This window comes from Mus pahari, chromosome 6 (assembly GCF_900095145.1).
Source record: "Mus pahari chromosome 6, PAHARI_EIJ_v1.1, whole genome shotgun sequence".
In the NCBI taxonomy this organism is placed as follows: Eukaryota; Metazoa; Chordata; class Mammalia; order Rodentia; family Muridae; genus Mus; species Mus pahari.
This window is the reverse complement of record NC_034595.1, coordinates 40,854,373-40,866,699: the sequence shown is the minus strand read 5'-3', so window position 1 is coordinate 40,866,699 and position 12,327 is coordinate 40,854,373. Positions and strand designations below refer to the sequence as shown.

Genomic DNA, 12,327 nt, shown 5'->3' with positions numbered 1-12,327 from the left:
AGAAGGAGGAGGAGGAGGAGGAGGAGGAGGAAGTAATGCTACTGACTAGTATTGAGTTGACAGAAAAAAAGTGAAGGAAATGTATATAACAGATGGAATAGGAGTGTGTGAGAAATGATGCATATGTTTATTACACATTCCTCACATAGAAACCTAACAAAATCCTATTGCCGCTCTAGCAATCCCTACCTAGAAACTGTAGGATTAAGTAAAAGATAGAAAAGTTAAAGTTAAACCCCTGCCCTTTATCTTCAGTGGACAAAGCAAGAAAGTGCCCTAAGGAATGATTATCACAGCCATATGGTCAAAGGTCACACTACTGGCTGTGTTTGCTAAGGAAGGAATGATTTGCATTGTTATCTGCAAAAGGTTGTTTGTTTCCATTACTACCTGAAACTGATCCTGCAAACATCTATTGGGTGTTAAGAAAAGAAAGGGGAAAAAAAAACCCTTTTGTTGGCTACCAGTGTGGACTCAGGTAGTCACACCATGGCCTATAGACTACCAAAGCTGTAAGAAACTGTTGGAGACTGCCAGAACTTTACAAAACCTGAGCTTGGTTCCACCTGGAGTTTCTTCACTTCTCCAAGTGCCTTCACCTTCTCAGCCCTGCTGGCTGGAGCTTCCACAACATTGGTGGTAAAGGAAAAGAGGATGGGGCAGTCTTGGCTGAAGTTTGACTGAGACAGAGGGAAAGATGTACATCCTTACGGCACACCCCAGATGTGAAGAGGCTGCATGACCGAGATCCTGCAGCAAACCAGGCCAGCCTGTATTCTTCTGGGGAAGAAAATAGAAGAGGGAAGAGCAGGGAGGGAAGGAGAGAGGAGAAAGAGGGAGTCAGTGTAGAACCTATAAGCAGTCAAGTTGGCTGGCGACCCGCTTGTCTAATGACTGCTTTCTCTTCAGAGCACAGCATGGAGCCCTCTTGGGCTTTGCTCCTGATCGCCATGGCACTAGGATGGAATAATGTAGCATTAGCCAGGCCTGTGGTAGATGGATAAAGGAGAGCTAGGAGATCTCTACATGAGAGTCCAGACTTTGTCTCCCTGTCCACTCTCTCTCAAAGGCAAGTGATCTTGGGAGATGCTAGAGTACATGGAAAGTAGGTGTCACTCCCATCTAGGGGCTTTCATCCAGCTCAAGGCCAGGTAAAGAATCCAAAGACAGGACAACTTTAAAGCATGAGAAGGTAACATCAGGGGATCACATAAAGTGTGTACGTATGTGTGAAAGTTGATGTCAGATGTCTTCCTTGCACACATTACTTTTCCCCCTACCTAGTTCTTCATGTTGAGGGGCTTTCTGGTTTGGCTAGTCAGGAAATTGCCTGACTCTGCAGCTGCCAGGTGTTGGAATTACCATCAGGGTCCCACAGTGCGTAGCTTTCCTAAGAGCTGGTGTCAAACATGGCTATCCATGATTATGTGGCAAACATAACAAGCTGAACCATCTCAACAAGCACTAGGCTTGGTGTTTTAATTCATCAGTCAAACTCTGTGTCTTCTTCACAGAGGATTTAATAAGGTTGCTATTCATAAGTAAGAATTTACTTCTCCATTTTAAATATTTTTATGGGAAATTCTTGTTTTTTTTTCCCCCAAATTATTTTGATTTAAAAATAGAAAACATCTTAGAAGGAGAAAAGGAAAGGAAAACACACAACATATTGGCAACGTTTTACTCGATGAGCTTCACACACCCTCACTTGTTCACAGTTCTCAAGTTGTGAAAGTATTCAGCCACCACACTGTTGGGCTTACTGGGATAATTGGGATCTGTTTCACAAGGAAGCCAGTGAATCTCATGATAGCAAACCCTATTCCTGTGGCCATTGCAATCTCCTAACTCCATTCTACCTGGTGGGATGGATCTTTTAGCCAAAGCAACTGAGTCCTTTAAGAGCTGCCAACTTGGCTCAACAAAAGGCATCCCCCAATGCATGACAGTTTGCAGGACAGTGGTCTCACCAAAGCAGATGCGGCTGAATGTTGACTCCTGGCTGTCCTATATATAAATCATGCCTTCCTTTTCTTTGCCCTTGGAATTTCTAGTTATGCTTTTGATAAATATTTTTTCTTTTCTGTGTGTGTATCCCTTGACCAATTTTACTTCATTTTGGGGTTTCATGGTAGCCTTCACCCTTCCATTCTAGATGGAGAAGTCCACTAATAACGTAATGTACTGTGGTGGTGCAAACCTTAATCCCAGCACTTGGGAGGCAGAGGTGGCAGGACCTCTCTGTGAGCTAGATGCCAACCTGGTCCACATAACTAACAAGTGGCAGGATAGCCAGGATTGTATAATAGAAAGATCCCATCTCAGAAAACAAAAACAAAAACAAAAAAACAAAAGAAACAACTTTTGTTTTAATTCTGATTTAGTGTGTTGAATTCTGACAGTTCATGTTTGTCTTAGACAGTCTTATTTCTCTTTCATTTTTGAGGTGTAGCTTTGGGGGACTCTCTTAGGGTTTCTATTGCTGTAATAAAATACCGTGACAAAAACAAGCTGGGGAGGAAACGGGTTTATATTTCCACATTGTGGTCCAGCGCTGAGGGCAGTCAGGGCAGGAACTGAAGCAGGGCAGGAACCTGGAGGCAAGAGCTGATGCAGAGGCCATGAGGGGTCCTGCTTACTGGTTAGCTTCCCAAGCCTTTCTCAGCCTGGTTCCTTATATAATACACTAGTCCAGCAACAGAACTACCCACAATGAGCTAAGTCCTTTCTCGTCAATCACTAATTAAGAAATTGCTCTACAGGCTTGCCTTCAGCCTGGTCTGATGAAGGCATTTTCTCAGTCCAGGTTTCCTCCTCTCATGACTGTAACTGGTATTAGGTTGACATAAATCAAGCTATCACATGGGGGCATGCTATTCCTAGTGAGTAGAGTGTTTAGTTTCTCTTAGCCTATTAGGATTTTGAGAAATCTGACATCTGTCAAATGGGTTTCCCTTAAATGGCTCAATGATTTTTCTCTTGACTGTTTTCTTTTTAATTATACTTTTTGTTCAAATTTACTCGGGGGGTGGGAAAGGGAAATCAAGAAGGAATTTAGATATCTGCATTGTTTCAAACATGAAAATACCACTTAACTGACTTTCTGACTTTTCACTTGGCCTTCTGGAATATACATAATTTGAATATTTGTTTAGGTCATAATCTCCCTTATCTCTTTAAGTTCAGAAATTCTTCTATATTTTTTCTTTGGTATTTGGCTGGACTTCTATTTCACTCATGAAAATCTCTAATTGCAGTATTTCTATTTTAGTCTTTCTCACGATCATCATGTCTTCAACAAATATTTTACTCACCCTGGGTATTGCTTCCCTAATTTCATATTCCATGTTTGCATAGTCTCCAAGATTTTATAATGTTACATTTGAATGTTTCTTTAGAGTTCCTTTTTGAAAAATTATCAGCTATATGTTTTTTTTTTCACTTTTCAGAAGTGCGTTTTACTTTAAGCAAACAACTTAAAAGGGAAATCTAGGTGGCTAATGAATCACTCTCTGCATTTTTCATACTTAAGCTACCTGCTGTGAGCAAATTCAAATCACACAATTAGTGTAGGATGAAGAGAGACAATTGACAAACTCCGACTAGTCAGGAAAATAGGTTACATAATCAAGGCCATCCTTTACAATACTCTTGGAGACCTCTGAAGTGTAGTTTGAAGACAGGTACTCATACACAGAAAACCCCAGTGTTAATGGAACCCAGTAAATAAGAATGAATGAATAAAATAACCTTTTCCTACTTTATAGTGTAGATGATGAAACATATAGTAAAAGAAGTTAAGTATTTACCTTTGCTACTCATAAAAAGACCAATTCAGATATTTCCTGTTTGTCTGGAATGCTTCCAAACTACATACACTGCCAGCCTAAAGCATATTGTCATATAATAAATGAATTTGTTTTGGAACAGATATACTTTTCATATTCTTTAGATTGGTGTTATAGGGCTGATAATAAAAATAAAATCTGTTCTGTTTGCATGTTTCAAATAGGGACTGAACTTGTAAACCTGGACATGTTGAAAAATTCAACCCATAATCTGTACTTCTTAGATAAGCATAAGTCTGTCTTTGTTTTGTGGAACCTGTATAAACAAAGCAGCAGTCTGATTTCTAGTCAGTCAGAGCTTCAGAAGTGATCTGATTTCTAGCTGGTCAGAGCTAAGAAATTCCCTGGACCATCCAGGTCTGACTCCCTCCCTCCCTCCACTGATGGATTCCTTATCTCCTCTGGGTGCTGCTCTGTCACCAATGCTCATGAGAAGGTCCCCTATAGAGCATCCATTGGATGTACTATTAAAGCATAGGACAAGAGGATCAGTACAACTGAAATAAGATCAATACAACTGAACGAGAATCAACACAAGTAAATGAGGACCAATACAAATGAATGAAGATGTCTATTTAATCGATCCCAGGAGAGCCAGTGCTCAAGTAATGACCTTGAACCTCTGTTGTTGGTTGTTTCTCTCTGTCCCTAGAGTGAAGGACACTATCAGTCATTATTTCAGCCTGGAGGATCCAAGTCTGAAAGTCAAGGTAGAGATTTGCACTGCACCTGAGGTTAACATGATGTCTGTCTCATTGAAAGAGAACTAAAATCATCCAATGGAAAAAAGACATCATAGTAAACAAATGGTGCTGGTTGAACTGGCAGTTGACATGTAGAAGAATGCAAATTGATCCATTCTTATATCCTTGTACAAAGCTCAAGTCTAAGTGTATCAAAGACCTCCACATAAAACCAGAGACACTGAAACTAATAGAAGAGAAAGTGGGAAAGAGCCTAGAACACAGGGAAATTTTTCCTGAACAGAACACTAATGGCTCAGGCTCTAAGATCAACTATACATAAGTCTAATAAAATTGAAAAGCTTCTGTAATGCAAAGTACACTGCCAGTAGTACAAAACAGCAACCTACAAATTGGAAAAAGATTTTTACCAACCCTACATCCGGTAGAGGGATAATATCCAACATATACAAAGAACTCAAGAAGTCAAGAAGTTAGACTACAGAGAACCAAATAACCCTATTAAAAATAGGGTACAGAGCTAAGCATTCTCAACTGAGGAATCTTGAATGGCCAAGAAACATCTAAAGAAATGTTCAACATCCTTAGTCATCAGGGAAATGCAAACCAAAATGACCCTAAGATTCTACCTCACAACTGTCAGAATGGCTAAGATCAAAAATTCAGGTGACAGCAGATACTGGTGAGGATGTGGAGAAAGAGGAACACTCCTCCATTGTTGGTGGGATTGCAAGCTGGTACAACACTCTGGAAATCAATCTGGTGGTTCCTCAGAAAATTGGAAATAGTTCTACCTGAGGACCCAGCTATACCACTCCTAGGCATATATTCAAAAGATGCCCCAACATATAACAAGGGCACATGCTCCACTATGTTCATAGCAGCCTGGTCTATAATAACCAGAAGTTGAAAACAACTCAGATGTCCCTTGACAGAGGAATTGATACAGAAAATGTGATACATTTTTACAATGGAGTACTACTCAACTATTAAAAGCAACAACTTCATGAAACTCACAGGCAAATGTATAGAACTAGAAAATATCATCCTGAGTGAGATAACCTAGTCACAAAAGAACACACATGGTTTGTACTCAATGATAAATGGATATTAGCCAAAAAGCTTGGAATGCCCATGATATAACTCACAGATCATATGAATCTCAAGAAGAAAGAATACCAAAGTGTGGATGTGTCAGCCCTACTTAGAAGGGGGAACAAATAATCATGGGAGGTAGAGGGAGGGAGAGAGGAGGGGAAGGAAAAAGGGGGACAGGATCTGGTGTGGGAGGAGATAGGTGGAGAAATTCAGAGGGTCAGGAAATTGAACAGAGGTATATAGCAGTGGTGTGGGGGAACTGAGGGTAGATATTAGAAAATCCCAGATGCCATGGAAGCAAGAAGTCTAAAAGAAATGCTGGGACAAAGAGTGGAGCAGAGACTGAAGGAAAGGCCATCCAGGGACTGCCTCACCTAAGGATCCATCTCATTTGCAGACACCAAATCTAGACCCTATTGTTGATGCTAAGAAGTGCTTGCTGACAGGAGCCTGATATAGCTGTTCTTTGAGAGCCTCTGCCAGAACCTGACCAATACAGATGGGGATCTTGCAGCCCACCATCGGACTGAGCACAGGACCCCAATGGAGGGTAGGACTAAAAGAGCTGAAGGGTTTGCAACCCCATAGTAAGGAAACAATATCAACCAACCAGACTCCCACCCCCAACAGAGCTCCCAGGGACTAAACCACCTACCAAAGAGTACATATGGAGGGATGGACCCATGGATTCAGCTGCATATGTAGCAGAGGACTGTCTTGTCTGGCATCAATGGGAGGAGAGGCCCTTGGTCCTGTGAAGGCTCAATGCCTCAGCATAGGGGAATGCTAGGGCGGTGAGGCAGGATTGGGTGGGTGGGGGGGGGAGCACCCTCATAGAAGCAGGATGGAAGGGGGATAGGATAGGAGGTTTGTGGAGGGGAAACCAGGAAGGGGGACAACATTTGAAATATAAACATATGGAAAAATAAATAAAATATTTTTTTTAAAAAGGCACAACATGAAATTGGGAGATTATACTGGAGTCCTAGAGGATACATTTTATACATAAATCAAATCCTTGTTTAGATTTGTCCCAAATGCTATTTCTTGAAGCTCTTATGATTCCAGATTTCTTCTCAGGATATATGTCATTTGTCACCATATAGGCAGGATAGTTATTACAAGTATGCTGTGTTTTCATACTGTGTATATGACTTCACTGATATTTGTTCTTGTAATTATCCAACACTCGCGTGAATTGAGAGTAGACTAACGGGAAACAGGGTCGGGGAACAGAGACACTGCTAAAGCGTGGAGAATCCCTTTCAAAGCACACTTAAGACACAATGAAGGGAATCTAGCCAGGCTGAACATGGAAAACTGGCATGACCAGGGTTCTAGCAGACCTTGCCCTTCTCCCCTAATCCCTCTGCAGCATTAGATGGGGCTATTCACATATTTGCCTACTTCATTCACCTAAGCATGACTACCAAGGTCTAGCTATCAAAGTACTGAAAACCAGCAAACAAAGGCCTCCTTGTGTTTGCCCCAATGAAGCCGTACAATATTAAACCCCTCATCCTAACAGAGGTTCCCTTCCTTTTGCTTTTATTAACTGCCCTTTGCCTATGGGCGATGTTTGCTTCCTCTCTATCCAGAGGCAGTCCTTTGAGCTCCCACCCCCAGGACAGTATCTCTTCCCCTTCTTCCTTATTCCCTCCCCCCTTCTCACTAGTCCTCTATCACCTGTCCTTGTCTCTTATTCTTGGTCCTTTGTCTTTCCAGGTCAAGTAAATGACCTTTGTGCTAAGAACATGGTTGTGGAGTGTTTTGTAGAAATACCAATCCCTTTACACAGTTTGACAGGAGCAAGATCTTATGCCTGATCCCTGCACAGTGTGTTGTCTGGGCATTCAGAAGAATATGATACACAAGAGCAAAGGAAAGACTTAGGAATTAACCATGAATGGATGAGAAGCTCAAGACGGGTAACTCTAATTGCCTGAACACTATGCAATGTCATATGCAACTATAATACTTGGCAGCTTGATTATGTATATAATTTCTTTACTGAAAAATACCAATATAAACAATATAAAATTTTAAAATAATTAAAGAATGAACAAATAAAACAAGTTACATTTAGTAATAATTTATAAAAAAACGTAACTTTACCAAATTATGCTGCAATATATGTTACATCACAAAGATAGTTAAGAAAGTGAATAAATAAACACAAATAAATAAATATGTACAAACATACATACATGCATGCATACATACATGTATACATAGAACTGAACAGAAAGTGAACAAATGACTATACAGAAATATTTAGGTAAATTGTTTGAATTCCTGCCAAAATGAGCAACAGTTTTGGGATGTCAGAATCACAGCAGTGAGATGCAGTGTTCTAGTCCAGGGGAGGTCTCTCCACACTTTGTCTCAGGACTCACTCCTTCTCCTCACTCAGTCTTGCCAGCAAGTTGGCTGAGGAAGACAGGGCTCTCCAGACTTCTGCTCTGACCACCTCCCAGGCACAGGGGCTGTGTTTCTTCTCTCTCAGGTACACTGTGATCCTGTGGAAGTATTTCCTCACAGCCAGGGAGTCTTCCTGGGTCAAGGGAAATTCCTGCACCCCAACCTGTTGCAACAAGCAGGCCTTGAGGTCACTGAGCTGCTGATGGAGGTCACTGCAGAATGAGTCTAGGAGGGTTGCATTCCAAGCTGCAGATGACTCCTTTGATGTGAAGATGTTCAAGACCTGCTGGATCAGCTCACTAAAGACAGGGATGGCTTGAGCCTTCTGGATCTGCTGGGCATCCACCTTCTCCTGGGGGAATCCAAAGTCCTTCCTGTCCTTCAGGCAGGAGAGAGGGGNGAGTCTCCTCATTTGTACCAGGAATGTCAAGGCTCTCTTGTACCTGAGGTTATGACTCTGAAGCAGGTCACATCCTAGAGAGCAGGTTGACCAGTAGCTCGTCACCGCCAGGATCATCAGGAAAGCACAGAGCCTTGCCATGGTGAATGTTGCCAATGCTTCTGGTCTTCTGGGCTGTTTGGTCCTGATCCTTCCCCTCTAGATTCTCTGAAGACCATCCTGGGTGGATGTGTCTTAAGTAGGGCAAACACTAGTCTTTACTTTCTGAATGCCCTCCCATCACTTTCCAATTGTCTTTTCACTTTCTTTAGCGCATTCTCTGCTTAGGTACGGGTGTTTTTCTAAACCATTGTGGTTTTCATCATTGCTTCCTCTTACATTGGTCCTCAACAAAAGCTTTTTTACATTTCTTTTCCTAATTTGAATTTTCATTAACGGTTACAGCACTGATGAACTGTCCTTACTTGAAATTTACATATTTTTTATAAATTAAAATTTTCTATAAAATATTCTATAAACATTAACCAAATTGATTTTATAATTAATTATTGTTTTATTTATATTGCTTACAAAGTATTTAAATCATAATACAAGGTATGGTTGCATGTTTCTCAATTAATATACATCGAAGCAAAGGGATTCTTTAAAAGTTCCCAATATTTAAAGTCCTAAAGTTGTTTTTTTTTAGTTACCTTCGTTAAATGTAATATAAATTTATATGAAGCTTAATTCAATAATTGCTGAATGTTAGTTATTTATGATAATTTTAGTGCCATCAGGAGGATGCCGGGTACATAAAGCTTGCAATTAAACTCAATGAGCTGAGTGTGAACCCACTGTTGCATTAGAGAACCAATGCATGTACAGGAACCGTCCTCACAACATTCATAACATTGCAGGTTTGCGCATTCTCACTCTCTCTCCCTCCTCTCTCTCTCTCTCTCTCTCTCTCTCTCTCTCTCTCTCTCTCTCTCACACACACACACACACACACACACACAATCACACACAATCACACAGTCACACAAACACTCATTAGTGACAAAGGCACCTCATGTGGGTTCTTACCCTCTACCTGCATTCTTCTTAGACACTGAATTCTTTCCGTGCAATATTTCCTCTCTGTGCTTATAGCACATTTTCCCTGATTTCCTCTTTCATTGCATGGAATGTCGTTCTGATTTTATTTGTTATATTTATACATGGTCCTTTAGTTACCTGTGTCTATGACTATTGTTTTCAAATATTTTTCAAGCAATTTAAATCTTTGCCTTTTCTCTCAGAAATCTACCAGACTCTTGCACATTCTTGGTTCTAAAGCATCTGACAAAAGAAATCCCAGTTGATTTATACTCCTAACAGACCAGTATTTACACCACAGTGTCTGCTTGGAGACCCTATTTATTTTTTCATTTCTCTTTGTGTCATTTCACGGGATTGAAAATCCAGCAGGACTAGTCATAATGTTTTGTGTTCATTTCAATAAACTGAAGAATCAGAAACTCTGCCTTACTTATTTGATTTCCTGAAGCAAACAGCATAATCTCCCTTTTTTACAAGTTAAAACTCAGTGTCATTATTTGTCACTTAATTTTTGTGAATATCACTGTAATTAATAATTTTTACGATACAAATATTATAAATTTTGGAGACTTACTTAATAATTAAAATAGGCAATAGGGGAAATAGCTGAATCAGGAAAGTTCTTGCAGTAAATATATAAATATAAAAGAGCCGGTACTGGTGACACCAGTCTAAACCTCACAATGCTTTACAGACCTATAATGATAAAAGGAGCATAGGTTTGGTATCTAAACAGATGGTTGATCTATGGAATAGAATTGAAGACCCATACAGAATTCCTTACACTCACTGAAATCTCATTTTTAAGAAAGAATATGAAAGTACACACCACTGGCAATAAGAGACCAAATGAATGGTGCTCATCTAATTAGATGGTTACCTCTAAAAGAATGAAAAATATTCAACATCCTGAAAAAGACGGAAATGCCTAGCCTCAAGGACCTTGATATATGACTTGATACACTAAATCTGATAAAGGAGAATGTGGTGAATAGGCTTCAACTCATTGGCAAGTGCAAAGGGCTGTAGATGTGCTGAACTGTGCATGTAGAAGACAGAGATGGGTGTCACGTACACTCTATCACTCCTCTAGATACCTCACACTGGCCTTGAAGCTTTCTGATTAAGCTAGGATGTTGACCAGATCATTGGAATGAACTTCCTCCTTTAGTTAAGACATTACTGTGTCCTGCTCTGTAAGTGGGTACTGGTCACTGCAGCTCAAGAACAGCAGACGCAGAGAACTGGATACAGCCATTCTGACACTCTCAATCCTGAAGCTTGACAAACCTGGCAGTCCCCAGCTTACATGGTGTTACTGTACACAGATGTGTCTTCATGGACAGCTGTGTGATGGTCCCTGACTCTAACGTCCTTTCTATGTGGACTGGGTGTGCATTAAATCAAGTATACTTATGCATTCTCCTGCTTCAGTTCTTCCATTTCTGTCTCTTGACAGAAAATGAAAAGTTATTGAATCAAAGGTGTGAAACACTTTGTGTTTTCTGAGCATATTGATATCTTGAGCTATTTCATATTTTTTTATTATTTAACCATGAAAGTGATGAAAATTACATTAAAAATAACCACCAAAGAAAGAGTACAGGAAGTCATATCTGAAACATGTTTAGTAGCCACACAAATAGCCATATATATCACTTTTTATATATATACATATATATAGTCTGCCCCATGTAGTCAAGGGGCAGAACAAAACATCTAGGAGGAAGTTGTTGGAATTGACAGGAAGGAAGAGAAGTTCTAGCNTTTCCTTGGCAGTTCCACAGACAGATACACATTATATTCCTCTGTTAACATGTCTTTCAAAACTCAAAGAGGCTGAGGGGTGAAGAGCCCCTGATATGTTGAGCCATGTCCCAGTAAATCACAGATCTTGCCCCAGTAGACCTATGAACTAAGCTATTCTGCTTCAATTTAGACAGACCATGGCCTGGAACAGAGATTCACATTGCACACATGTGTGTGGGACATTGTAGAAGAGGTTACCTTAACCCTTGAGGTCACAGATCAAAGAGAGTCATAAATCAATGCATTGGCTGAATTACTGTTGCTGGTCTCATCAGGCAGAGGAGCAGTTGAAGAATCTCTTCTATGGGTTCCCATGCTATCTTACAGAATTCCTAGCTCAGGGTTGGTTAAATCAGTTTCTCAATGCATTTCCTACGGATCAAAAGGGTGTGAGTGTGGCTGTGCATCCCTACTGGGAGGGCTACTCACATACCCCTTCTCCAGAGAACTTCAGTTATAGGAGACTAGAGGGAAAGGGCGCAAAACCTTTCTATGCATACTTATCTGTCCATTGTTCAGAAGACATGACCTGTGGACCCGAGGTGAGTTTTCCTTCCTAAGATGAGTTTGAAGGGAATAGAGTCTTCCTGAAGTCAGTTTTTCTGGGGAAAAGTGAATTTTAGTGTGGAGAAAACTCTGCCAGAAACAAAATTCATGAGGAACTTGCTGGTTTGTTCTATGCAGACCAGGCCAGTTGTTGAGTCCCTTCTTCTGTATATTTTTCTCATATTTGAAGATTTAGTTTCCTTTCCTTTCTCTCTCTCTTTCCTTCCTTCTTTCTTCTTTCTTTCTTTCTTTCTTTCTTTCTTTCTTTCTTTCTTTCTTTCTTTCTTTCTTTCTTTCTCTCTCTTTCTTTCTTCCTCCCTTCCTTTCCTTCTCTTTCTTTCTTTCTTTCTTTCTTTCTTTCTTTCTTTCTTTCTTTCTTTCTTTCTTTCTTTCTTTCTTTCTTCCTTCCTTCCTTCCT

General features: G+C 40.3%; 1 protein-coding gene across 1 annotated transcript in view; it reads right to left on the bottom strand.

The window, feature by feature from the left end:
* Nucleotides 1-8,042: 8,042 nt before the first annotated feature.
* Nucleotides 8,043-12,327, bottom strand: part of LOC110322994 (interferon alpha-11-like) — a 7,025-nt gene continuing 2,740 nt past the window's right edge. Inside the window, exon 2 of the mRNA XM_021200000.1 lies at nt 8,043-8,234. Within this exon, the coding sequence (XP_021055659.1) occupies nt 8,043-8,234 (192 nt within the window). The remainder of the gene's footprint in view (nt 8,235-12,327) is intronic.